We start from the raw sequence: 27,286 nt of genomic DNA on the forward strand, positions 1-27,286 counted from the left end.
GCCAGGCCTCTTCAGAAAAAGCTAGATAAAGAGTATGGAATTGCGGAGGATTTTGTAGGTTGGAGTTTACAGAATGCTTTGCAATCCTCGAGGAAGAGAACCGAATGATGAGAGGACCCATGTTTCCACGATCAATAGCCATCATATGTCTTCCCAACTCTGTTCTTCTTGACTCTATGTTGCTTCTGACAAAGCTGCTTCGATCTTGTTTTAGAGTTCTTCACGATCACCGATGATGATTTTCCTTCTTGACCGAACGAAGATTGTATCCCAACACTTGTTATCTCATATGTATATTTGATGTAAAGGTTGGCCCCTTCTGATCATTTAAAGGAATAAAGAATTAACTTCATCTTTGAACTTTGTCAGTCACTTGAGTCTCTGTTGTAGTAGGTCTTAGTTGTTTTAAAACAATGCCTTTACTTAGAGATTTTCGTAGAAATTCAATAAGTTTGAGAAGGACTCACTTGGGTTTTAAACTGACGCCTTTACTTAAGGATTTCCGGAGAAATTCAATAAGCTTAAGAAGGACTCATTCGGGTTTTAAACCGACGCCTTGTAGAAGGTCCCACACGGGTTTTAAACCGATGCTTTTACTTAAGGATTTCTGGACAAATTCAATAAGCTTGAGAAGGACTCACTCGGGTTTTAAACCGATGCCTTGTAGAAGGTCCCACACGGGTTTTAAACCGATGCCTTTACTTAAGGATTTTCGAAGAAATTCAATAAGCTGAAGAAGGACTCACTCGGGTTTTAAACCGACACCTTGTAGAAGGTCCCACACGGGTTTTAAACTGATGCCTTTTGATTTTGTCGCTGGATCTGATCTTGAGTGTTGTGTGTTGCCCCCAATCAAAAGATAGTGTGTTGAAAACTAAGAATTGTATTGATTGAGTTGAATACTGTTACATCATGAATGAAAATGATAATCTCCTCAAGGATAATATTTCTTCAAGTGTCTAGCATTTCACGAAGAATCCAGCTCTTTGTTTGTTGTCATGTTTTTCAGCTTATATCTCCTGAACCGACTGGTTTAATGACCATATATGGGCCTTCCCATGAAGGGTCCAATTTCTTCTGATGGCGTGGATCTAAAGCTAAGGTATTCCTTAATACCAAGTCTCCCGCTATGTATCAACGACTCTTCACTCGGGAATTATATTGTGACGCTATCCTTCGTTAATAATGTTGAGTTCATGCTATTGCTTCTGCACGAACTTCATCTAATAAGTAAAGGCTATCTGGCAGTCCTTGTTCATTCGTTTTTTCCTCGAACTCTCTTTCCCTTAGTGTTCCATCCATTACTTCAACAGGTTCCAATGCTTCAGATCCATAAGCCAGTTTAAAAGGAGTTTCTCCGGTGGGTGTTTGAACCGTAGTTCGATAGGCCCACAGAACGTTGTGCAGTTCTTCGACCCATAAGGCTTTATCAGCTTCGAGTCTCTTATTTATCCCCTCAAGTAATGTTCAGTTTGTAACCTCCACTTGGCCGTTGCTTTGGGGGTATGCCACTGATGACATACGATGCTCGATCAGATAAGTACTGCAAAATTGTTCAAATTGTGGATTATCGAATTGAGTTCCATGATTGGCATCCCGAACTGATAAATGATAGACTCAAGCACGAACTTTTCCACCTCTCGTTCAGTGATGGTTGCCAGAGCGCTAGCCTCGACCCATTTGGTGAAGTAATCAATCGCTACTATTAGATATTCTCTTCCGCCGGATGCTTTGGTGAATTTTCCCATGATATCGATTCTCCACATCGCAAAAGGGATGGGGTCTAGAATCGAAGTCAAGGTTTCAGCTGGGCTTTTAGATATCGTAGCATGGATTTGACAATTGCTACACTGACGAACATATTCCATACCAGCTTGTTGAAGCTTAGGCCAAAATAGACCGAGCCTTAAAATTTTGTGTGCCAAGGCTCGACCGCCCATATGAGCCCCACAAATTCCTTCATGAACCTCGGCCAGAGCTAGTTTCGATCCTTCAGGACCCAAGCATCTTAAGAGGGGTCCAGCATAGGATCTTTTGTATAGCCTTCCATTCTACATTATGAATTGTGATGCTCGCACCTTGATTAATCTAGCTTCTTTCGGATCTTCTGGCAACTTATCATCTCTCAGATATTCCACGATCGGATTCATCCAACATCGTTCAACTTCAATATAGGATACCTCCCTCTCCTAGTAACTTGGGAATGTTACTTCCTCTATATAAACCGAAGGGTCCAAATTCTTTTCCCTGGCGTTAGCTAGTCTTGATAGCTCATCTGCCATTGTATTTTCTTTTCTTGGGATCTGACATACTTTCAGATTCCTGAATTCTTTCTGTAATGCTTGCACAATCTCTTGATATTTTGCAATCGGGGTTCTTTGACACCATACTCCCCTCGTACTTGATTAACAATAAGCTGTGAGTCACTAAATAGTTACCTCCACTATCGCCAATGCTTTTGACAAGCGAAGTCCAGCTATTAGAGCCTCATACTCTGCTTCATTGTTACTTGCTTCGAATGCGAATCTTAATGCATATCGAATAATAAAACCTGCCGGGCTTTTCAAAAGAAATCCCGCTCCTGCTCCTTGTTTATTGCTTGAGCCATCCACGTACACCTCCCACATGGTTGGAATACTACGCTCGACAATCTCTTTGATTGGTGCAGTAGTCTCTACTACGAAGTCGGCCAATGCTTGGGACTTAATTGTCATTCGAGGCTTAAAGCTTACTTGGAAATCGCTGAGCTCGACCAATCAAGCTACCATTCTTCCAGACAAATCAGGTTTACGAAGAACTTTACTAAGAGGAAAAGTTGTAAATACCTCGATTGGATGAGCCTGAAAGTATGGCCGTAGTTTTCTGGCTGCTATCGTAAGAGCCAAGGCCTGCTTTTCTATCTGAGAGTACCGTGTTTCTGCGTCGAGTAATACGTGGCTGACATAATAGATTGGCCACTGCTTTTTGTCTTTTTCCCAAACGAGTACCGCGCTTACTGCCGAGGAGGATGTTGCTAAATATAGTTGCAAAATTTCTCCCTTTTCTGGTCAGGACAGTAGCGGTGGTCTTCCCAGTGTTTCCTTCAGATCTTCGAAAGCCTTTTGACATTCTTCAGTCCATTTCGCCTCCTTACTGCCCCTCAAATCTTTGAGTGCTTTGAAAAAAGGTAGGCACTTTTCTCCTGACTGTGAGATGAACCGGTTCAACGCGACTACTCTTCCCATTAAGCATTGCACATCTCGAACAGTCTTGGGCTCTTCCATATCAATCAAAGCCTCTATTTTGGCTGAATTAGCCTCAATACCTCTTTGTGATACCATAAAGCCCAAGAACTTTCCCGACAAGACTTTGAAGGCGCACTTTTCCGGATTCAGCTTCATTTGGTATTTTCGCCGTACTGAAAATACCTCCGCTAAATCCTCAATGTGTTTTGTCCTCACAATGCTCTTTACCAGCATATCGTCAACATATGCTTCCACGTTCTTCCCGATCAAATCTATAAAAATTTTGTTGATAGCCCTTTGATAAGTAGCCCCTGCATTTTTCAGGCCAAACGACATGACTTTGTAATAGAAACTCTCACGATCAGTCATGAAAGCCGTAAACTTTTCATCCTCTTTGTTCATGAGGATCTGGTTGTATCCTGAGTATGCATCCATGAAACTCAATGTTTCATATCCTGCTGTGGCATCTATCAACAGATCTATCCTGGGCAACGGATAATAATCTTTTGGGCAAGCCTTGTTGAGATCTGTGTAATCTGTACACATTCTCCACTTTCCATTTGCCTTCTTGACCATCACCACATTGGCCAACCAGACTGGGCATTCTATGGGTTCAATGAAACCAGAGTTCTTCAATTTTTCAACCTCACCCCGAACTGCTTCATACTTTTCTATGGAGAAATTTCTCCTCTTTTGAATTACCGGTTTCACCTTCGGATCTATCCAAAGTTTATGTTTTGCAACCTGCCGATCAATTCCTGGCATATCCTTTGTAGACCACGTGAACACATCGTTGTTTTGCTGAAGAAAAGACTTCAGCTCCTTCTTGAATTCTTCCAGCTGCTCAAACCCGATATAAGTAATTCTTTTTTCGTTATCAGGATACAGCTGAATTTGTTCCAACTTCTTGACTGGCTCGGGCCTTTGCATCTCTGTCTCATCCCGATCGTCTAGTACTTCTATTGGTAACACAGTTACCTTCCTCGGGCCCTCCTTATCCTTCAAATATGCTACATAGGATTGTTGAGAAATTCTTTGGTTAGATGAAACCTGACCAATTCCCATTTTCGTCGGAAATTTTATCTTCAGGTGCTTTGTTGAAACTATAGCACCTAACTTCGATACGGATGGCCTTCTGAGAATGACGTTGTAAGCCGGAAGTTCTCGAACCACCAAGAAATTTACCCGAACAATAGCCTCTTTAGGGAAGCTTCCAATCAACAGATCTAGCTGTATTGATCCTTCTGCAATTACTGACGATCCCGCAAAGCCATATAGGTGTGTGGAATGGCTACATCAAGTCTTTATCCACTTTAAGCTTTTGATAAGCTGCATAAGATAAAAGGTCTGCAGCAGACCCGGTGTCAAATAACACCCTATGCACCTCTCGGCGCGCAATTTCTACCTTGATGAGTATGGCATCATCATGAGGTAAACAGACACCTCTTTCATCCTCCTCACCAAAGGTGATCAAACCCTCACCATTCGGTCTTTTACGCTTCTGTGTTTCTCCGGTTCCCACAAACTTGGAATTGGCTTTCAGCTTCCGGAGCGACTCAGGTTCGAGACCTCCGAATATTGTTAGTATGGGTGATCGAGTGGCATCGATCACTTCCTTACCTTTCTTAGATTTAGGAGCCTCCGTCGGTTGTTCTGGACTAACCGAACGTTCCCTCTTGTTGCCTGCGTCTCGCAGTTCCGCTCGTCTTCCTTTGACAAAATTGGACAAATGTCCCTGAGATATCAATCTTTCAATATCCGCCTTTAAATGTCTGCAATCATTGGTATAATGACCGTAATCCTTGTGAAAATGGCAATACCTTTCTCTATCCTGCTCCCCAGGCTTCGTGGGAAGCTTTGGTGGCCATTTCAAGATATTATGTCTCTTGATAATATTTAAAATATCAGCCCGAGGAGTATTTAATGGGGTATACTCACTTTTACCGGGATATCTTTGCCGTCATGCTTGGTGAGGATTTCCAACTCGGTCACGAACATTCTGCTTCGACTTCTGCTTGTTCTCAGGGGCCTTCTGTTCTTTTGTAGAGGCTTTATTATCCCCCTGGCGTGCATCCAGGATCTCCGTCACCTCTGCCTGCTTCTGACACCTTTGCACCAGTTCAGCATAAGTGGTAGGCATGTCTTAAAGTAGTAACTCCAAGAGTCGTCGGTTAGTGAGTCCAGTGAACAAAGCAATTTAGCTACCTGTTCATCTAGATTCTCTATCTCCATCGTGACCGTGTTAAATCTTTTCAGATATTCCCGAATCGATTCACTTTTCCCTTGTCTGATAGTGAACAAGGTCTCCTCGGTCTTTTTTATCTGGATTCCACTTTAGAATCGTCCTATGAATTTTCGCGCCTATTCTTCAAAATCCACAATCCTTCCCGACGGGAGATTCGAAAACCATTTCTGTGCTGCTCCAGTCAAGGATGAACAGAAAACCCTGCAAAAGATTTCATCGGAATTACCCGCAACAACCATAGTCTGCTGATAGTAACTGATGTGTGCGGTGGGATATCCCGAACCATCGAACGTGGAAAAGGTTGGCAAATGAAAATTGTGAGGAAATTGATATCCGGCTATGGCCTCAGCAAACGAAGTTTTTCGAATAACCGAATAGATATCATTAGTTATTCTCCCTCTCGCCAATTGTCCGAGTTTTTATTAATATTGGCCAATTCTTGACCAATATGCACTGATCGATCTCCGACAACACGATCATTCTCCCGAACCGCATGCCTGATAGTTGGTGAGTGAGTTCGTACTCCTGCACCCAACCTCGTATTTGAATCGGTTGTGCTTCCTTGCGGTCCTTCAAACCGATCATCTCTCCTAGGGAGTTCTCAAGTTCTCCTAGGTTATCTTTCTCGCCTCTGGTCGCCTTCCCGAAAATTCTGACCGACATTCTGGTCATCGATCAGTCTTTGCTCCCTCTGTAATGCGCGCCTTCCCGCATCACGGTGATCAGGTGCTTGTGGGGCCACCACCTGCCTGGTCAACGTACGGAGTGTCTGACTCACCTCCAATAACTGGAGTTTCAATTGATCCAGTTGGTACTGGAGTGGATCTGGAGGATTATTACCTCCTTGACCACCATCTTCCCGTACTTTAAGAGGTCGACTTCCCTCAGGGATATTTGGATTATTTGCTCCGAGAATTTGAACGCCAACATCTCGCTGGGCCGCAGCAGCCGCTGCTGATGATCTAGTAACCCAGCTTTCTGAAGCGTTTCCCACAGACGGCACCAAATGATGCGTCCAAAATCTGCTCAGCCCTTACATCTTCTGTGGATGACCTGCAAAAACAAATGTCAGATGTGGCCCGACCGCTGGGATCGGGAGTCCACCTCCAAAGGCTAAGTCAGTTGATGAACTTAATCACAAACGGCTCCGCTTGAGTACAGAGCTAAGGAATGAATAATGAGAATACGATTCAGATTGTATATGTCCTCCCCTACCTTGTGGGTAGGTGATGTATTATATAGAGTGTACCTTCGAATCTCCTTCATTGGATGTATTTGAGCCTTCTTCGGATAGCCGTCAGATCTTAACAGATAGATCCTTATTAGGTTTGGCTAATAGATAACTCCTTCTTTGATACAACTGTTATGTGGTAGTTATCCGTATAATAGCGATAAGCATTTGCCGCAAGTGCTGCTACCCGTTTCTTTGACGATTAGTCCATCCCGAACATAGCGGATTAGGGCGTGCTTGTTACTGAGTTAGTTTACTTCCTCAGCAAGCTACCTTTTGAACCTGGTCCACTCGGAAGCGAGTTGATTCCTTTCGTCCCAACCGGGGTCGAGGGTCGAACCAAGGATGAACCCGATTCGAATATATTTTCTCCATATCAGCTGCGTAGCAGAGGTCCTAGGTGCTGGGCTGGCCCTAACAGTTCTGGAAGTAGCGTCTTTTAGGGTTTCTTTTCCCTAATAGTAACTCTAGGAAGAGATCGCCCTCGAACCATTGTGGGAACACCCTTAGGACTTTTCCCAGACTAGCTGGCCTTCATCATTTTCTCTTTCCCTTTGGTGAGGGAGGGGACGCAGGATGTTTGCGGCACTCCTCTACGATCACCTCCTCTCTTTGAGAAATCTTTTGAGGGCTGGGTTCAGGGGGTGCATTGATAGGAGCCTCATCCTCTCATATTGCCAACTAATCAGTTTCCCTTCTCACTTCCTGGATAATCTCATCTAATATTTTCAGTTCAGAGTCCAGGGGAATCTTGGCCACAGGGTTGGGAAGTTCGGCAGGTGGAGTGAACGGACCGGCCTCAGTACCCTTGGATTTTTCACGCTCTATCCTGGCTGCGGTTTGCGCCATCATGTAATGCTGGAGGCAAGCTTCTCTATTTAGGGACATATTGGGAACCGCAAAGGACAAAAACTCTTCAGTACAAAAAGACAAAGATACTGATTCTCTAATAAAGTTCGGGAAAGGAAGGAGGACTAGGGGGCTCACCAGTCATAACTTCCCAGAGCAATAAGGAAGCTTCAAAGTCCATCTCTTGGCCATGAACTAGGCCCCCCCTTCCCTTGGCAAAAAGGTTATAACAATGCTTCTCCCTTTTATTCAACGAAGGTTTGACATTCAGCTTTTTGATTTCACTTTTAGAAATGAAAGGCTAGGCTGAAAGACCACACTCTGGAGGAATTCTCAGGCAATATACCTGTCTTTCCATCTTTTATAACTGTTGGGAAGGGTCTCATCCTCTTGAAGCATAAGCCTGAGAGTGGAGATACCACGCTTTCTAAAGCTGTACCAGCCCACTCTCCCTAAAGCTCTAAGGGAGGAAACCCATCTAAAAACATTCAGGTTGTATTCTACACCAAGGCACTGACAACATCCCATGAAACCTATGAGATATCTCCATCCATTCGGGGCTAGCATCCCAGGGTTAAGACCATAATAATCAACAAACTCACTAGCAACTCTAACTTCCTCAAGTCTCTTCCTTTCTTTGATCTTGCTTCCAGGCGAAGCATTTTCCACTAAGGCATGGACTTGCATTAAGGCGGTCAAGGTCTTCTTGCTAAATCTTCTTTTCTCTCCTTGAAACTTGAAAACTGAATTCTCTTCTACATGAAACTGGATCTTCTTCGAGGAGCATAAGATCACGGCATTGTAGAAGGTCAACCAGTAGATTCCCAAGATTACATCAAAATCTCTCATGTCAAAAAATACAAGATTTGCCTTCAGATTCCTTCCACAAATTAAAACAGAACAATCTTCTAACACTTTATCTAGTTTAACAGCAGACCCAACAGGGGTACTAATAGACAAATAACTATATAAACATCGAGGTGTCAATTTAGTCTTCAAAGCAAAAGTGGATGATATGAATGAGTGAGATGCACCCGTATCAAATAATACAAATGCGGGAAAAGAAGCAACTAACAGAGTACCTGTGACAACATCGTGGCAAGGATCCTGCTCGGCACCAGATATGCTAAATACTCTGCCAGAGGGAGGGGCAGAGGTAGGAGCAGGAGTACTCTTCACGACAGGAGCATGAGGTTGGATTGCTTTCTTTGGGCAGAAATGAGCATAATGGCCTGCTTGCTTGCAGAGGAAGCAAGTGGAATCTTTCGGTCCAATAGGAGCTGCAGTAGGGGGAGGTCTCTAATATGCTAGCCTAGGATTCATCATCCCAGGTCTAGGAGGATATGTAGCTCCCGGAGGTCTGACTCCGCTGGACTGACCATGATGGCTCACAGGAAGAGAATTAGGATTCTGGCCAAAATTCCTCGGCTGAAAGGCGGGAGCAAGGTAAGGAGTAGGTCTAGCAAAACGCCGATTAGTGCGGTCTACAATGCCAGGGGGCCTAGATTGCCAGGGTCTTTGAACTCGAGCATTTTCCTTCTCATTTTCTTCAAGCTTCTTCTAGTTTTGGACCACCTGAGCATATCCTTCAAGAGGCAAGATAGTGAGGTATACCTTGATAGAAGGCCGCAAACCCTTGAAAAACTTTTTCGCTTTGGCTTCATCAGACTTAAAGGATTCGGGGGCAAAGAAGAAGAGTTCTTCAAATTTTTGCTGATACTCAAGCACAGACAAGGTACCCGTACTAAGGCCATCAACTCGGCCTCCTTGGCATCTTTTATGGCTTCCGGAAAGTAGTTCTTGCAAAAGGCTTCTTTAAACTTCTCCCAGGTGACAACACCAGCATTCAAGGTCTCAAGGATAGGCCTAATGGAAGCCCACCATGCATCAGCTTCTTGCTGAAGCTTCTGCTCGGCAAACAATACTTTCTGAGCATTAGAACATTGCAAATGTCTGAAGGCCTTCTCCAGCTCTCGAATCCACTTGTTTGGAAAGAGGGTGTCCTTTGTTACTCCAAGAAAAGAAGGTACTTGTAACTTTAAGAAACTCTCCATCAAACGGGTGTGGGGTGTCCCGATGAATCTTTCCACAAGAGGGGCTGCGGCATTCGAAGTTCCAACTCCGGCACGGTTCTCATTGCGAAGGGTAGCAAAACCAGTCATCATCTGGTTAAATTGGGCAGCCTGCTGTTGCATCATGTTGGTCATGACGCTGGCGATATCTCTAAAGCTTCTGATATCAGGGGCACCAGGGATGTCATTCGTGGTGTGGCTATCATCCTGTGTCTGCTGATCAGAGCCCCCAGCAGGGGTTTCCTCGTTTCCATTGCTGCCGGATCCGACGAAACGATTTCTAAGCAAGACCATTCTACAAGAATCAAAGATAAGGATGCCAAAATTTCAAATCTGATAAAGACAACTTGATCAACGAATAGGATATTCAAATCATGGTTAGAATTATCAATATAGCCATCAAATAAATCAACAAGGGTCAAAATTCCAAGGAATAAATTCAAAAATCAAAAATTCCCAAAAACAGCCCAATGCAGCAAAATGACCAACTTTGGTCGATGCTTCTTGGTCGATGGCATCGACCAAAGAGGATCGACCAAAAATTTTATGCGCAAAAAATCAGATTTAAAGGGCCCACTTCTCATTTCATTTTCATTTCTCACTCAACCATTTCGAGTTTGGCTCTGGGGAAAGCGATTTTCTAGGGTTCTTAAAGGTTCTAGGACTTGATTCTAGGCCTCAACCACTTGCAAGTCTCTCTTGATCATCAACACAAGTAGGTTCTCTTTCTTTTTCTCTTTTCTTGAAAACTTCATTTACCATTGATGTGTTCTTCATTAAAACTGAACAATGCTTGTTGCTAATGGTTAGAATCATGCATGTAGGTGATTAGAAACATGTTTCCATAATTTTTCAAGTAAGACTAAGCTTCAAACACAAGATTACACTCATTTTGGTTACCAAATCACTATTCATTTCACAAAAACCCAACTTTACAAAAACTTGTCTCATTTTCAAACCAAAATGAATTTTTACATGAAATAAATTTCTACAATACTGATTCACTATAGGGGAGGTGTTCCCACTCTCCATTCGGTCAAACTCCAATTTTTCAAAAATCACAAATGCAAGCCAAAAGAGGGATTTTCTCTCTCCTACTTGCTGAATTTTCATTTTGAAGATGTCAAAAAGATGAATTTTCAATAAACAAAGTATTCTAGCATGTTTGTACAGGTCTTATGCACATGCTAGAGTAATCAAATCAAAATTTTATCAAGATCGAAATTTTCCGAAAATTTACGAAAATGCCCTTCATCTAACAATTACACACTGGGACTAATCCAAATGAGTTTCTTTCTTTGTTTCAACAGCTTCACTATGCCTAGAGGAGAGAGACGAGTGGATAGAGGTCGAGGACATGTTCCCCGATCAGAGGTTACAGACGAGGAGCATTTCACTACTCCTATGGCTGAGTTTCTACATGAGTACTACTTTCACGATTATGCAAAGTGCCATCTCGAAACCCCAATCCCCCTTGTTCTTTAGAGGTGCAAAGCCTTGCCCATGAGATCCAATGAGCTTTACTACCTCCTGCTTCTGTACCCCAATAGAAATCTGCTGCCATTGTAGAATTGTTACGATGAAAAGACTCAGGTAGCTTGAAGTGGCTAGCTGCATAGTTCGAAATAGAAAGAGCTGAACTTTTTAGCAAGATTTCCTTACCAGCTGGTGACAGAAGTTTCTGAGTCCAGCCTTGTAACCGTTTCTCTACTCTATCATTGATCTCATGAAATATCTGAACCTTGGACGTGCCAACAATGGAAGGTAGACCGAGGTACTTTGTAGGCCCATCACCATATTGGATCTTGAACATATGAGATATCCACCGCTTGCACTTGGGATGAGTGTTATAGCTAAAACAGAGGCTTGATTTGGAGCAATTAATCTATTGACCACTTGCTTTGCAATATGTATTTAGAATGTTCTTTACCTGATGTAAGGCCTGAAGTTGTAATTCTGAAGACACTAAATAATCATCAGCGAAGAGCATATGTGAAAGTCTCAGCCCCCTGTTTTTGATTTGGATACCTTGAATTAGCCCTTGCTCTTCTTGCTGCCGCATCAATGCTGAAAACCCCTGGGTACATAGCACAAAGATGGATGGGGATAAAGGATCGCCTTGTCGCAACCCCCGGGAAGGTTTTATATCGCATCGGATGGCCCCATTGATTAACAAAGAGTAGTCAACTGAAGTGATACACACCATAATCAGATGTACAAAATCAGTAGGAAAACCAATTTGTATTAATACCTGCTTAATGTAATCCCATTCCATCCTATCATAAGCTCGACGCATATCCAACTTCATAATGACCATCTTCTGCTTTCCTTTCTTCTTCTTTTTCACATAGTTGAAGAGTTCATGGGCTACCATGACATTATCTGAGATTGCACGACCTTCTACAAAAGCTGATTGTGTTGGATCAATTATCTCAGGTAGGAACTGCTTCAATCTATCAGCCAGTATCTTGGTCAATACTTTCATATAAGTGTTCACAAGACTGATAGGCCGGAAGTGATCTACTTCCTCAGGACATGGGCGTTTCGGGATGAGGCTGATTAAGGTAGAATTAGCCTTCGAGGGAAGTATACCTGTTGCAAAAAAAAGTGTTAGGAAAAGCATAATTTATGGTTTGACGAGCTCCCAATATTTCTGCAAAAAGAGTGCCGGAAAGCCATCTACACCAGGGTCCTTAAGAGGCTGCATCTTGAATAAAACATTCTTGACTTCCTCCTCCGATGGTGGGGTGCAGAGATTTTGACATTGTTGTACTGAAACACTCGGCTTCATAGCAGTAATAATATCCTTGATGGCTGCTCGATCACATCCTTCAGCAGAAAATAATGTCTGATAATATTCTTTGAAAATTTTATAAATGTACTTTTCTGATTCAGTCCATCCCCCTGCTGGAGTTTTCAGTTTCATAACTCTGTTATACTGTCTTCGTTGATTGGTAACTGCATGAAAGTAACCCGTATTCCTATCACCCGAAGAGAGCCAATCAACTCTTGATTTTTGGGCCCAAAAATCCTCCTCTTGAAGTAATAACTCCTCCATTCTTTTGAGAAGACAAGACTCTTGCTCATAATCAGCCTCTTCAATGGGTTTCCGTTGCAAATCTGCCAACTGTTGCATGGTGATTTGGATTTTTTTTTGCACCTTTCCAAATACCTTTTGATTCCAATCTGAAAAATATGTTGTACATCTACTCAGTTTCTCTTCTATATAGTCCCCTGGCTCTCCTTGAACTGATTTTCTTCCATGCTAGATTGACCACATTATTAAAGTCCATATGCCTCAACCACATTGCTTGGAATCTGAAAGGTCTAGGTACCCCTTGGGGTTTACCTTCAGTATTAATCAATGATGGATTGTGATCGGAGCCCACTGCAGCCTTGGTAAAGACAAGGGCTTCGGGGAATGTGCTACGCCAATCTATATTTGCCATGGCTCTGTTAAGTCTGATGCGTATGCCGTCCTTCCCTCTTCGTTTGTTGCTCCAAGTGTAAGATGGCCCTTGTGACTGTATATCCATGAGTTCGCATTTATCCACCATGTTCCGAAAGTGTGAGATATCAGCACACCCTTTACTAGATTCCCCAGATTTTTCCTGCCACCTTAGAAAGGAATTAAAATCTCCAGCCATAAGCCATCGTTTGTGTCTTAGCTCTCCAATTATACCAAGTGTATGCCATAACTCCTTACGATCAGATCTCACTGGACAACCATACACCCCAGTAAAATAAAAGCCAACAGATTGTTGTGGTTGAATGTATGAATCTATAAAATTTTGAGAGCTGCTTAGGATATCCACAGCATAGTCCTTCTTCCATAGCAAGCACATACCCCCTGCCAGTCCAATAGGATCCACTGTCATCATCCCATCCATGTTGAGTTTCCGCTGTAGTTGTTCCATTTTCTTCCTTTGTCCTTAATGTTCCTTAAAAGTGATCTTTATCCCTTTCTCATAGAAGGACTTGGCCCTCCCCCTCTATTGTATCCCCAAAGTAATTTGGAATTTGGAGAGACATGTCTGAAATACTCTTCCTTCCTATCAAAGACCAGTTGATAATAAATAAAGAGAGATTCCGATGGCTCGTGTCAGTAGTTTATGTTGGGTTGGGGTTGAGAGCTGAGGTTGCATGTGTTTTAAACATTCATTCTCTCTCAAAATCAATTAGCCATGTATTAAATTAAATTTCATCAGGGTGAATCTCCCAGCGGGGATTTTTTGCATCCACAAGGTTTTGATACCGTGACCTTGGTTAAGCGAACCAAGCTGCTTACCACTTGGACCAACCCCCGTTGGTTATATCTTTACAGGTTTTACAAATCCATTAATATATGTCTTTCTTCTTTCCTTTACGGTTTCTCATGATTACATTTGATTTTCCCAAATCATCTTCACCCCAAAAAGGTGCTAAACAAGCACGAGAAGCTTTGATGCACGGGGATATTTTGGATTTTTCTTTAAAAAATGATAAAAATTAAGTAAAACCCATAGAAGAATCTTGATGCCGGCCTCTGCACTCTTTGTTCTTTGCGCATGATCGTGCAATTGACTTTTTTGCTAATTTACCGATCTTCTCTACTAACTCCTGCTACAGTTCTTCCCTGGTTTCTTCTTTTTTTCTTTACGAAAATCGAAACCTAAATCGGTTGTGATCTCCTCAGAATTCCACCCTGCTTTTTCTGAGCAAATCTGAAAATTGGTTTGCCTTGAGAAGCAAAGCATCTAACACTGCTTGACTATCTAACAAAATCATATCCTCTTCGGAAAAACCAGAGGCTGATACCTGAACAATTTATTCCACCTCAGTTTCATTCCACCCAACTTCCTTTAAAATTGTTCCGATCTATTCCAGATGCCCTTCCACCCACTTGGGAAGTTTCCCATGAGAAATCTGCCAAGAAATGTCGAAGTAACGATCCAACGATGAAGACGACAAAGAAGAGGATGAATTTCTTCGTCTTCTATCATTTGTTGGGTCCGGCCCATGGCCCATTAAAGCCATGTGGGGCCCAGCTTTAAGTGAAGCAATAGGGTTTCAAAAGAAACCCTATTCCCTCCTCACTCTCCTATATATATATATATATGGTTGCCGCACAAGAAAGAAACAAAAAAAGAAAAAGAGAGAAAATAGGAGAGAGAAAAAAGTTGTGAAATAGAGGGAGAGAGAGCTGGAGCGGGAGAAGAAAAGGAAGAAGGGATTTTCTGGTTTCTCCGACGGTGATACGTTGCCGGAATGAAGTGAGATTTGAAGGGAATGGTCGTGGCATCTAGCTCTTCATATCGAACGGTCAGAATATCATTCTACTATAGTTCTCAGGAAGCCTCTCTGGTGACTTTTCTCCATTCTATTTGATTTCCATTTATTTGATGATGTGCTTGTGATTTTGAGTTCTTCTTGTGTTATCTAGAGATGGGATATTGATTCTGTACCATTGTTATTATCATTTAGTAATAGTGGAAGTTTGGGTGGACTCCGATAACGGTCCCGTGGTTTTTTCCCTTGCGGGTTTTTCCACGTTAAAAATTCTTGTGTCTATTGTGGCTTGTGTGTTGAATGCTTGATCCATTACAGCTATGTTTGTTTCTTTAATTTACACAAGCATATTGTTTAGCCCCATCAAAGTGTTATCAGAGCTTGGTTGATAGCTGTGTAAATTAAAATGGAAAGTACCTCAAGTACTATGATTAAGCTTAATGAATCAAATTGGTTGATTTGGAAGCCTATGATGGAAGATCTATTATTTTGTAGAGATTTATATGAACCTGTTGAAGGTGATATTAATCGACCATCAGAGATGTCTGAAGCTAAGTGGACAAAATTAAATAAGAACTATTGGCATGATCCGACAGTGATTGGACATTAGTGTTTTCCATCATGTTGCAAATGAGACATCGGCGGAAGAACTTTGGAAAAAGTTAGCTAGTCTCTGTAAAAGGAAAACAGCTGGGAATAAAGCTTTTCTGATGAGAAAGCTTGTTAACATGAAGTTGAAGGAAAATACTTCAGTTATTGAACACTTGAATGAATATCAAAGCATAGTGAATCAGTTGAAAACAATGAGGTTGAAGCTTGAAGATGAGTTACAAGCTTTATTATTATTGAGTTCCTTACCAGATTCTTGGGAGACTTTGGTTGTATCAGTTAGCACTTTTGCTCCAAAGGGTAAACTATCACTGAGCATGGTTACCAGTGCATTGTTGAATGAAGAGACAAGAAGGAAGTCCATGTGTCACATCCACCCAGCCGGTACCCCATTTGGAATACCCAGGAATGTGATCCACAGTCCAAGGATCAAGATTCGTAGGTCCATGCCTCCCACATTCACAATGACATAATCATGAACCATAATAATCAAGGTAAAAACCACTAATACTAAGTATCATGAATAAGGTAAGATTAAATAAATCGAGTGCGGAAAACCAGATAATATCAAAATGGGAACATAATCATAAAGGTGAGAGAAGGTATGATAATCACTCTCTCAGAGCAGCGGAAAAGAAGTGTGATAAAGTTAGTTACATGTCCAAGTATAGGATGTTTCCAATGATGCCCTTTGACGCTTTCCCGAATTATTGATTGTCATACCTAGGGCTGTCTAGCAGTGTTTGGCTAGGATGTCCCCGTTATATCAGACCCGATTCGGAAGCGTATTGAGACCGAACGACCCATGGTAGCAATGGGGATTTGTGGGCACTCAAGACTAGTAATCAATCCGTGAGAGGACATGAATCACATTGTGGATACTCATGAGAGGCCATTTATTGGTAGGGTTGCAAATAGTAGACTTGGGCTCATGGGCGCTCAAGACCGGTAACCAATCCGTGAGGGGACATGAGAGCTTCCCGTCTGTTATTTGTGGATGACCAATAGGGTTGATGAGTCCGTTGTCAGGGACTATGCTGACTCTAGTGTGAAGGATATCGGAAAGGATCACCAGGGGCGAGGAATGGACGTATTTGGAGCTAAGTTGATATGACTAAGTAAATGACTTGCATTGGGCTAGGTTTTTACCTTGACATGCGCCAATACTTAGACCAAATGGTGGTGTGAGAGAGCGGTGACTTATACTCCAGCCATGGATTGTCCTAAGGAATGAAGGACCCTTTGCCAACCGATGATGAGTGAGATGAGACTTTTCCCAAAGAAGTATGGTGCTATGACTTAAAGCATGTCTATCTATAGAGACCAGCATACATAGAGTTAGATTCATACATACATTGTTTGTTTCCATCGCATTGCATCATGCTATGTTCTGCAATCATGTTATTTATGTTGTTGTGGATTAACTTGCCTTGCTAAGTTCTTTCGAACTCACTCCTTTTTGTGCAATCTCTTTTGTTAGATTACTCTACAGGTATTGAATACTATGAAGGGCAATATGAAGAAACACAAGCTGAAGAAGTGTACTACACGCAAGGTGTTGGCAACAATGAAGATTACATTGTTGATTTTTCGTGTGATCATGACACGTACTATGATTAGCCCTAATGTGGAGTAGGAACGACCGAGTTTGATTGATGAAGTCTACATCAATGAAGACGTTCTTTATAAAGTAGAAGACTCTTAGTTTAGTTTGACTTTCTTTTCTTTACTTTCCTTTAAGAACAATTGTATTTCTTTCTAAACTTACGTACTACATTCCGCTGTAATTGTGGAGTGAGATTCCACCTCACTCTACTCCTTTTTGATCTGGTATCATTTTTCGCACTCTGATTATACTGTCATTTATTTCCTTAATTGGATCTCTTGTTTATATCATTATTGTGAAATCTGGCCCAAACCTAGCTAGGACACCCTATTTGTTTTTGGGTGAAAAAGACTTGCTTAATGTTAGACCTTGATGTTGGACCTTGTTTTCAGTGTTACTATCCTTGAAAGCCTTAGGAAGCCATATCAGACCTTTCTGTAAAATCCAGCCCTATCCTAACCCTGACCCTAACCTGGATCCATTTTTTTTTTTAGGTCCGAAGACTCGAAGCGGTGGTAGAAGAGACTTGTGGACACTTTTGATTGATAATTATGAGTTGAAAACTGAGCCCATGGACATTGACGATGATACCCCTTACTTGAGTACATTGTCGGTGTTTAGTGAAAATCTACGCATCGGAAAAGAGTGATTTAGTGGAATGATCTAATGGACTCCCATGCACAATCCGAAGGTATTCCCCAAAACTAGACTTCTTGATTGAATTGTAGAAGAAAACCCCATTCAAGTTGACCCTGTATAGCCCTCCAAGTCCCTGTCCGAAGTTGCTGAACAAAATCTGATTTTCTGTTGAATTCCAGTTTGGTCGATCCTCTTTGGTCGATGCCGTCGACCAAGGACCATCGACCAAAGTTTCCCAGGCAGACAAGTTAATGATTCTTTGGAATATTCCCTATTCTATTTATACTAGCCTCGTGTTTTGAGCCCTATTCCAATCATTATCACTCCTGAGAACGTGGGGAGAGCTTCCCAAAGCACCTCCTAGGCATTTGTGAAGAAGATCCCACCAAAACTCATTGTTAATCATTGTTCCTTGTCTCCATCAACAACTACAAGGTATGATTCATCACTCCCACTCTCTATTCTATTCTTTTCTATCATTTTCAATCCCTCTTTTGCTGTTGAGACCTTGGAGATGGTGCTGCAACCTTGCAACCATCACTCCAAGTGTCCACTCTTGCTTAACCTATGATCCTCTCACTTGTCTATTGATGCTATGCCCTCATTTCAAGCCTTGCATATATATTCTTTGATTTTCTTCTTAACATCATGTCGTCTTGTACAAAACTGAGGTATATAGTGTGCTATGTACATGTTTATCACTAGCATATGATCCTAATTAAATTCCTATAAGTTCCCTTAGCTAATGCATGCCTTTTCAATGTCAATGCAATCAATTTCAATCCATGCTATGATGCTTGTCTCTTGAACTTAGTAGCTCAAATTGGGGCTTTCTATTTAGACCATTGGATTATGTTAATCCCTTGATTTGTAGTGTTCTCATACTGTTCTTAAGCATCCCTCCAAGTTCAGGATCGATCAGAGCCCCGGAAGACCAATTTCGGACCAAAATCCCCAAAACCCAACTATTCAGCCCCGAAGAAAATTTTGGTCGATCCTCTTTGGTCGATGCCATCGACCAAGGACCATCGACCAAACTTGTTGCTAATAGCAACCTCAGCCAGTTTTGACCCGTTCGACATCCGATCTTCCTGATTTCTTCTCTAACCTCTTATTTATGTTTGTTTAGGGTCTTAACACTACTTTTGGATCATTCCTTGGTAATTCTTGATTCATCGTCAACTCAACCTAAGGTAAGGATGGTTACTTCCATAAACACATAGGCTATGAACTTATGTTTTGGTGCTTATACTTAGTGAACTTAGACTCTTAATTGCTTTTGAATACTATAGGACTGCTATACATGTTTTAGAACTGCAGTAGTGTGATTTCATACTCTCTTGTCATAATGATTTATTATTCTTGTTACTTGTATTCATGATGGATCATTTCGATATTATGACTTAACTTTTATCATGACGATGTATCGAATGTATGAGATATGATGGACTTGAATATGTGATTGCCTATGTATAACTTGGGATTGGGGAGTGTCCTATTGACGCTTCTGTCCTTGGGCATCGGAGGGAATAGTATGGGATGTTCTCCGAAGGTGCCTATCGACACTTTCCCGAGTTGTTGGATGACATACATAGGATTGTCTAGTTGTGTGGCTAGGATTATCCTTGTCGTGTCAGACCCGAATCTGAAGGGCATTGAGACCAAACGACCCGTGGTAGTGTATGGTTTGATGGGCGCTCAAGACTAGTAATCAACCCCGGAGAGGACATAAACCATGCTATGGATACCCGAAAGGGGCCATTTATTGGTAGGGTTGCAAATAGCTAGACTTGGGCTCACGGGCGCTCGAAGATCGGTGAGTCATATCCGTGAGAGGACGTGAGAGCTTCCCGTCTACTATTTGTGGATGACCAATAGGGTTGGTCAATCTGTGACTCTAGTGTGAAGGATACCGGAAAGGATCCCGTGATGGGAGGAATGGAAGTATCCGGATCTGACTTGATATGACTGAGTAGATGACTTGCATTGGGCTAGGCTTTACCTTGACATGCGCCAATACTTAGACCAAATGGTGATGTGAGAGAGCGGTGACCAAAACCCCAACCATGGATTTGTCCGAGAGGGATGCAGGACCCAATTCCCCCGGTCGCTGAGTGATTGAGACTTACCTAAAGAAGTATGGTGCTATGGCTTAAAGCATGTCTACCATAAAAACTAGCATTCATAGAGTTAGAATCATACTCGCATCATATGTTTCATATCACATTGCATTATGTTATTATTTGTGCTTATATGATTTTAAATTATGGAATAACTGCCTTGCTGAGTTCTTTTGAACTCATTCCTTTTATGCAAATGTTGTTAGATTTTCCCGCAGGTATTGAAGACTCTGATGGCACACTCTACGAGACGGACTTTGATTCCTCATACTACCCTCTAGGTGGTAGCTATGGTGAAGATCAGAGTTATGGTGCCGAAGAGGATTAGTCTACGTACCAGGGTTAGCCCCACTATGGTGAGGGAGCGGCCATGCTAGGCTTTCTTCGTCCACACCTATGAGGAGACAATCATTAGGATAGAAGAAACTCATGCTTAGTGCCCCATTTCCCTGGATTATTGTTAAACATTTGGGATATGTAATTAACTTTCTTGAGTTACTCTTTAAACATGGGATTGTAACTTAACTTGATTTTTACTACTTTTCCGCTGCCTTGAGAGAGTGACTTTTACTCATTTTCTCATTCTCATGATTACACTTATACACTTGTATTATTTATTTCCGCACTCTGATTAGTTGATCTTATCTTATTCATGATATCTATTACTTATTGCTTTTACCTTGATTATTATTGTTCATGATTGTGTTATCGCGTAAGTGGGAGGCATGGTCCCTCGATGCTTGATCCTTGGACTATGGATCACATTCCCGAGTATGCCAAATAGGGTACCGGCTGGGTGAATGTGACACTTTCCCTTAGGGTAGATCCATGTCCCGAAGTGAAGGAAGAGGTCTCTATGGCCCCTCTCTATAGAAGACATGGTATTTGACCCAAAACCCATGGATATTGTTGATGGTGCTCCATACTTGGAAGCATTGTCAATGATTGTTTAGAATCTACAGCCTAAAGAAGATGAGCTTAGTTGGTGGACCTAATGAACTCCTGTGCTCAATCCAAAGGTATTTCTGGAAACTAGACTTCTTGATTGACTTGTAGGAGAAAACCCCACTCAATTTGACCCCGTATAGCCCTCTGAATCCCTGTCCGAAGTTGCTGAACTGTGCTTGGTCGACTACTTGGTCGACTGGGCCAGTCAACCAGCCAGTCGACCAAAGGAATTATAAGCCCGAGAAATTTTGGGTTTTTGGTCATTTTGGGTTCCATTTTAAGGAGACTTCGTGGTTTTCACCCCATTCTATTGCTGGGATTCTCTTGGAACATGGGAAGGCTCCTCTTAGGCTCCTCCTTGGCTTGGGTGATGATCTTCTACAATAATCATTGTCTCTTCTCTAATCTCTTCTACAAGGTATATAATCTCTCACTCTCTCTCTAATCTACTTCTACCTCACCTTATTCTTGCTGTTGGGACTATAAAGAAGGTGTTGCAACCTTGCAACCACCTCTTCTATTGTCTCTTTTGATTTCTATAAACCCCATTCATTCTATCAATGCTATGCATCTCATATCGATTCTTAACCTTGTCTTTCTTATGAAATTCCTTCATAGCAACATGATTTCATCTCCTAAATTGATTCCTATAGTATGCTAGGTCTGATTATATGTTAGTAATCATTCCTAGTCTAATGTTTATCATTCTCTTAATTGAATCCCAGATTTCCCTTACAATTGCATTTGATTTCATTATGAAACTTGATGTTTAGCATATAAAACCTAGGGTTTCAATTTAGGGGTTTTATTGGGCCATTGGATCATGCTAATTCTTATTGTGTAGTGTTATTATACTATTACAATCAATCCCTCCAAGTTTCGAATCGATAAGAGCCCCGGAAGATCGGTTTCAGGCCAAATTCACTATTCAGCTCGTTACTGTTCATCTTGGTCGACTGAGTCAGTGGACCAGTCAGTTGACCAGATGAGGACAGCAACTCTATACTTGCTCATTTTGCTCCATTTGATCTCCGATTTGATTGTTTCCTTCTCTAATGTTGCATATAGTAAGGACAGTTATTACCATAATTACATGGATTATGTGAATGTTACTTTTATGATGTAAACTTAGTATATTCACCTTCTTTATCATATTTCTTACAATGTATGACTGTTGTAAGTACTTCAAGTACAGTAATGCTATGTTTATCTATTCTTTTGTTATCATGAATGTTCATTATTGTTAATTACATATGCAATTGATCATGTTTTATCGAATATCTTCTATATGATGAAATATCACTTGTATATGATGTGATGGAATTGGGAATGTGATTGAATAGGTATATTTGGGATTGGGGAATGTCCTTTTGACATTTCTGTCCTTGGACATCGGAGGGAATAGTATGGGATGTTCTCCGAAGATCCCCATCGACCCTTTCCCGGATTATTGGATGACATACATAGGACTTGTTTAGATGTATGGCTAGGATGTCCCTGTCGTATCAAACCCGAATCAGAATGGCATTGAGACCGAACGACCCGTGGTAGTAGTGTGGATTCGTGGGCGCTCAAGACCGGTAACCATCCTGTGAGATGACATAAATCGCATTGCGGATACCCGAAAGGGGTCATTCATTCGTAGGGTTGCAAATAGCTAGACTTGGGCTCACAGGTGCTCGAAGATCGATGAGTCATATCCGTGAGAGGACGTGAGAGCTTCCCGTCTACTATTTGTGGATGACCAATAGGGTTGATGAGTCCGGTGAGTAATATCTGTGACTCTAGTGTGAAGGATACCGGAAAGGATCACCCGGGGCGAGGAATGGACGTATCTGGATCTAACATGATATGACTAAGTAGATGACTTGTATTGGGCTAGGCTTTACCGTGACATGCGCCAATACTTATACCAATGGTTATGTGAGAGAGCGGTGACTTAAACCCCAGCCATGGATTGTCCGAGAGGGTTGCAGGACCCAATTACCACCGGAGAACCCAAGATACTGAGATGGTTGAGGGAAAAGTGATTTGAGACCTACTTAAAGAAGTATGGTGCTATGACTTAAAGCATGTCTGCCTATAGAGATCAGCATACATAGAGTTAGTTTCATACATGCATTGTCTGTCTCATATCGTATTACATCTGCTATGTTTTGTATCATGTATCTATGTTATTATGGAATAATTGCCTTACTGAGTTTTTTTGAACTCACTCCTTTTTGCCACATCTTTTGTTAGACTTATCTGCAGGTACTACTACTGTTGACTATAATGGTCAACACTTTGAAGACCAAGTTAGTGACTCATACAATACTAGTTATGGCGTCTACGTCGGTGAAGACTATCAGTTCGAGACTGATATTTGTCAAGAGCAGATTCGGCCTTGTCAAGTTTCTTATGATTATCTTATTGAGGAAACATTATATAAGTTAGAAGAAACTGTAACTTAATTGCTTACCTTTTTCTTTCCCTTCTTTTGAGAACTGGTTGTAACCTTTACTTTTATTCGATCTACCTTCCGCTGTTATCGTAGAATGGGTTTCCCCTTTTATTTCGTACTTTGACTATTTATTATATTGGTATCATTTTCCGCACTCTGATGTTCTTTATGATTCTTTTGAGATCCTTTCTTGACTTTTATTATTAAACTACTTGAAAACTATGATTTGTTCTTGCTTTTGATTAAGTTATTGTGCTAAGTGGATATGATCATTCCTAAACTTGATCTTTTGGGCTGTGGATCACTCCCCCCGAGTAATCCAGATAGGGTACCCCCTGGGTGGATTTTGAGAATTATACAATGATTATATTCTGTTCATGATTATGTTATTGCATATGTGGGATGATGATTTCCTCGATACTTGATCTTCGGTGTCACGCCCTCCCAGCCGGTACCCTATCTGGCATACCCGAGAGTGTGATCCACAGCCCGAAGATCAGGTATCGAGTGATCAACCTCCCACATAAACAATAACATAATCATGAACAATCATAATAAAAGTGCGGAAGATAAATCATAGATCCAATAAAGAAAGAATGAATCATAAATGAATCAGAATAATAGATATAATCAGAGTATCAAACAGATAAGTAAAGTGAAGCAAAAATTCCACTTTACATCCAGCGGAAAAGTAGCTCTAAAGAGAATAAACTAAATAAAATCTAATCCCAGTAGCTAGTACATCGGGTAACTAAATTGTTCTCCACTTTATAGACAACATCCTTGTAAGTGTAAATCTCATAAATGGCACAAGGACGCTTCCACTCAATGGTCGGACTAAGCATCGTACGGAGCATAACCACTCGTGGGATCTTCGAGTAATTGTGGTAACCGCAATCACCTTCCCCTGGAGATATGCCTCTTCGCCTTGCGCTTCTTCATAGGGACCGTCATAGTACTCAAGACTGCAGGATAGTCTAACAACATTGTACAATAAAGGAATGAGTTTCAAAGAAACTCAAGTAAGGCGATTAAAAATCCATAATAACATAAATGGTAGGATTCCGGAACAAACATAAATGCAATATGATATGAGACAAACAATGAATGAATGAATCTAACTCTATGTATGCTGGTCTCTATTGGCAGACATGCTTTAAGTCATAGCACCGTACCTCTTTAGGAAAGTCCACTCACATCCTCAACCATTTAAGATATCTTGGATTCTCTCACGGATCATTTCACCGGTCTTGAGCAGCCGATTGGTAATGGGTCCTTCATCCCTCGGGACAAACCATGGCAGGGGGTTAAGTCAACACACTCTCTCACAACCATTTGGTATAAATACTTGGCGCATGTCGGGGTAAAACCTAGCCAAATGCAAGTCTTCTACTTAGTTACATCAAGTCGGATCCAGATACTTACATTCCTCGTCCCTGACGATCCTTTCCGGTATCCTTCACACTAGAGTCAGCGTATCCTATGGCACCGACCAACTCGGACTACGGACTCATCAACCCTATTGGTTATCCACATATGGTAAACGGGAAGCTCTCACGTCCTCTCACGGGTTGGTTACCGGTCTTAAGCGCCCGTGAGCCCAAGTCTAACCATATGCAACCCTACCAATAAATGGCCCCCACAATGTGATTCCTGTCCTCTCACGGGTTGGTTACCGGTCTTGAGCGCCCATGAATCCCCATTGCTACCACGGGTCGTTCGGTCTCAATACCCCTTCGATTAGGGTTCGACATAACAGGACATCCTAGCCAAACACTACTAGACAATCCTAGATATGTCATCCAACAGTTTAGGAAGGTGTCCAGAGGGCATCTCCGGAAACATCCCATAATATTCCCGTAGTAGTCCAAGGACAGAAGTGTCAAAAGGACACCTCTCCTTTCCAAACCATACTTAAGCATACACATGCATCAAATCATATCATCACATATATGGTAACTTCATATATGGAAAGAAATCAATAATTACAATCACTTGTATAACATTGGTAAGTAAATCATACATGAATCAATTTAATATGAATAAGTAATGCTACTGTAATCAAAGTTATGCAACAGTAGTATATCATTGTAAGAATCTAATTTAGGAATCATATCTATGATATTCAAATATAGAAACTAGATTCATGCTATCTATGTAATTAAGGAAATAACCATCCTTACCTTTTATAACTCGCAAAGGAATCCTAAGAAATCAAGTAAGATCTCGGCAAACTTGAGAAGAAGGTCCTAAACAAGTATATACAACATATTAGGAAAGATCCCTAACAGAAAAGATACCAAAACATCCAACATAGACCAATTCTGGAGTTGCTGTACTCATTGGTCGAGTGGATTGGTCGAGTGGTCCAGTCGACCAATCAGTCAACCAATGCAGACAGTAGCCTAAAAAAAACAGAGTTTTAAGATATGAAATCCGAATTTGGTGGTTCAAAAGGGTACTAATCAAGGGGTAGACTACATCAGTAGTATTCTAACATATAGGGGACCTCAAAACACTAATCAAATCAAGATATCAAGATCCAAATTAGGAAACAAAAAGTTACCATAATTAAATCAACCATGGATCTTGATGAATTTGAAATAGAAAACAAAGACAAGAACAATAGGAGGATGGATCATTGCTTCAGGTAAAGGTTTCATGAAAACATACATAGATCTTCATGGAATATGGCTTAGAAGCATAAATCTAAATAAGGAAATAAAACCTACCATATATGTAACTACCATGCATCATGAAGAACACATAGTATGGTAGAAGAGAACAACTAGAAATCTATAGATTATGGATCATGGAAAGAAAACACAGTAATTAACTACTAACATGATCAACAAAGAAGATCCAAAGAGATCAGAATTCAGATTAGAAGTTTAATCAAAGATTAGATCATGGTTTGATCATGATTCCTTCAAAAGCTTGCAATGATCATGGTTAAGATCATTGTTCTAGCCTCAAATCCTTAGGATGATCATGAGAACATGTTCAGAGATGTTTGCAACAGAGGAAGGCAGCACCCCTCCACCGACCAACAAAAAAAAGGAAAGAAAAAAAAAGAGGGGGGGGGGGGAGAAAAGAGAGTAGACATACCTTTTGATGCAAAAAGAAGAGTTTCGACGAAGATCCGTCAAGAAAACACCAAGGATGCAAGAGAGATGACTTGCAGAGGTCTTTGGTCCGTTCCGGAGGGTTTGGAGGCAGCAAATACGAAGTGGACTCGAGATTGGACTTAAATAGAGCAAGAAAAACCTAATTGCCAAAGACAAGACTCATTGGTCGAGTGGATTGGTCGACTGGCCCGCCGACCAATCGGCCGACCAATGCCGACAAAGAAGACCAAAACAGGGAATTGAAGGTCCAGATCAAATCCAATCCTAAAGGGGTTTTGCACACAAGTCAAGTGACTTACCTAATAGGTAGAAATGCCTTCAAACCAAGATAGAGAGCACCCCAAGTCCATCAACTAATCAGATCTTCATCAGGATTCAGTTTCCATAAATAGAACCTCATCATCAACTTTCATGGATTCAAAGCCAGACACCAAGTCCTCTACTGGGATGGCCCAAAGCTGACTTCTTACTTTACTTCGGGTCATCGGACCTACAAATAACAAGGTTTCCGGGTCAAAGTTAGGGCTGGGTTTTACATTCGGGGTTGTGGATCACACACTCGGGTATGCCAGATAGGGTACCGGCTTGGTGGATGTGACACTAAGTCTAATTTCTTGCAAGCATTTGATTGTAATCTATTGCTTAACACTTTCCCTAGCTGATTACCTAATTCCCCTTGCAATTTCATTTGAAAACTATGATTCTAGTATATAGAATTTAGGGTTTCAATTTGGGGATTCCTAATTAGACCATTAGATTATGCTAATTACTTGCTAGATAGTGTTCTTATACTGTTACTAACAATCCCTCCAAATTTCGGATTGATCCGAGCTTCGGAAGATAGGTTTCGGATCAAAATTCACTATTCAGCCGCGTTACCATTCACTTGGTCACTGAGTCAGTC

General features: G+C 41.4%; 2 protein-coding genes across 2 annotated transcripts; both read right to left on the bottom strand.

Moving 5' to 3' along the window:
• Window positions 1–11,023: 11,023 nt before the first annotated feature.
• Window positions 11,024–12,757, bottom strand: LOC148998936 (uncharacterized). The gene is made up of 4 exons (XM_089141594.1): window positions 12,307–12,757; window positions 11,873–12,213; window positions 11,552–11,698; window positions 11,024–11,455 (listed from the first exon to the last, which is right to left on the bottom strand). The coding sequence occupies exons 1-4, from the start codon at window positions 12,755–12,757 to the stop codon at window positions 11,024–11,026; spliced, it is 1,371 nt and encodes a 456-aa protein (XP_088997720.1).
• Window positions 12,758–12,827: 70 nt separating this feature from the next.
• LOC148998937 (uncharacterized) lies at window positions 12,828–13,538 on the bottom strand. The gene has a single exon (XM_089141595.1). It carries the CDS (start codon window positions 13,536–13,538, stop codon window positions 12,828–12,830), a length of 711 nt encoding a protein of 236 aa, XP_088997721.1.
• Between the last annotated feature and the right edge of the window lie 13,748 nt (window positions 13,539–27,286).

This window comes from Hakea prostrata, unplaced genomic scaffold (assembly GCF_041222555.1).
Source record: "Hakea prostrata isolate BN-2017 unplaced genomic scaffold, UWA_Hpros_2 contig_91, whole genome shotgun sequence".
Taxonomy (NCBI): Eukaryota; Viridiplantae; Streptophyta; class Magnoliopsida; order Proteales; family Proteaceae; genus Hakea; species Hakea prostrata.

Bases quoted from the DNA above. Each gene is read 5' to 3' on its own strand.
- LOC148998936 (XM_089141594.1), bottom strand. From the start codon at position 12,757: ATGCAACAGTTGGCAGATTTGCAACGGAAACCCATTGAAGAGGCTGAT. The intron at 11,699-11,872 runs GTATTAATACAA...CTATGTACCCAG, and splicing joins AATGGGATTACATTAAGCAG to GGGTTTTCAGCATTGATGCG. The intron at 11,456-11,551 runs GTAAAGAACATT...ACTCATCCCAAG, and splicing joins AACTTCAGGCCTTACATCAG to TGCAAGCGGTGGATATCTCA.
- LOC148998937 (XM_089141595.1), bottom strand. From the start codon at position 13,538: ATGGAACAACTACAGCGGAAACTCAACATGGATGGGATGATGACAGTG.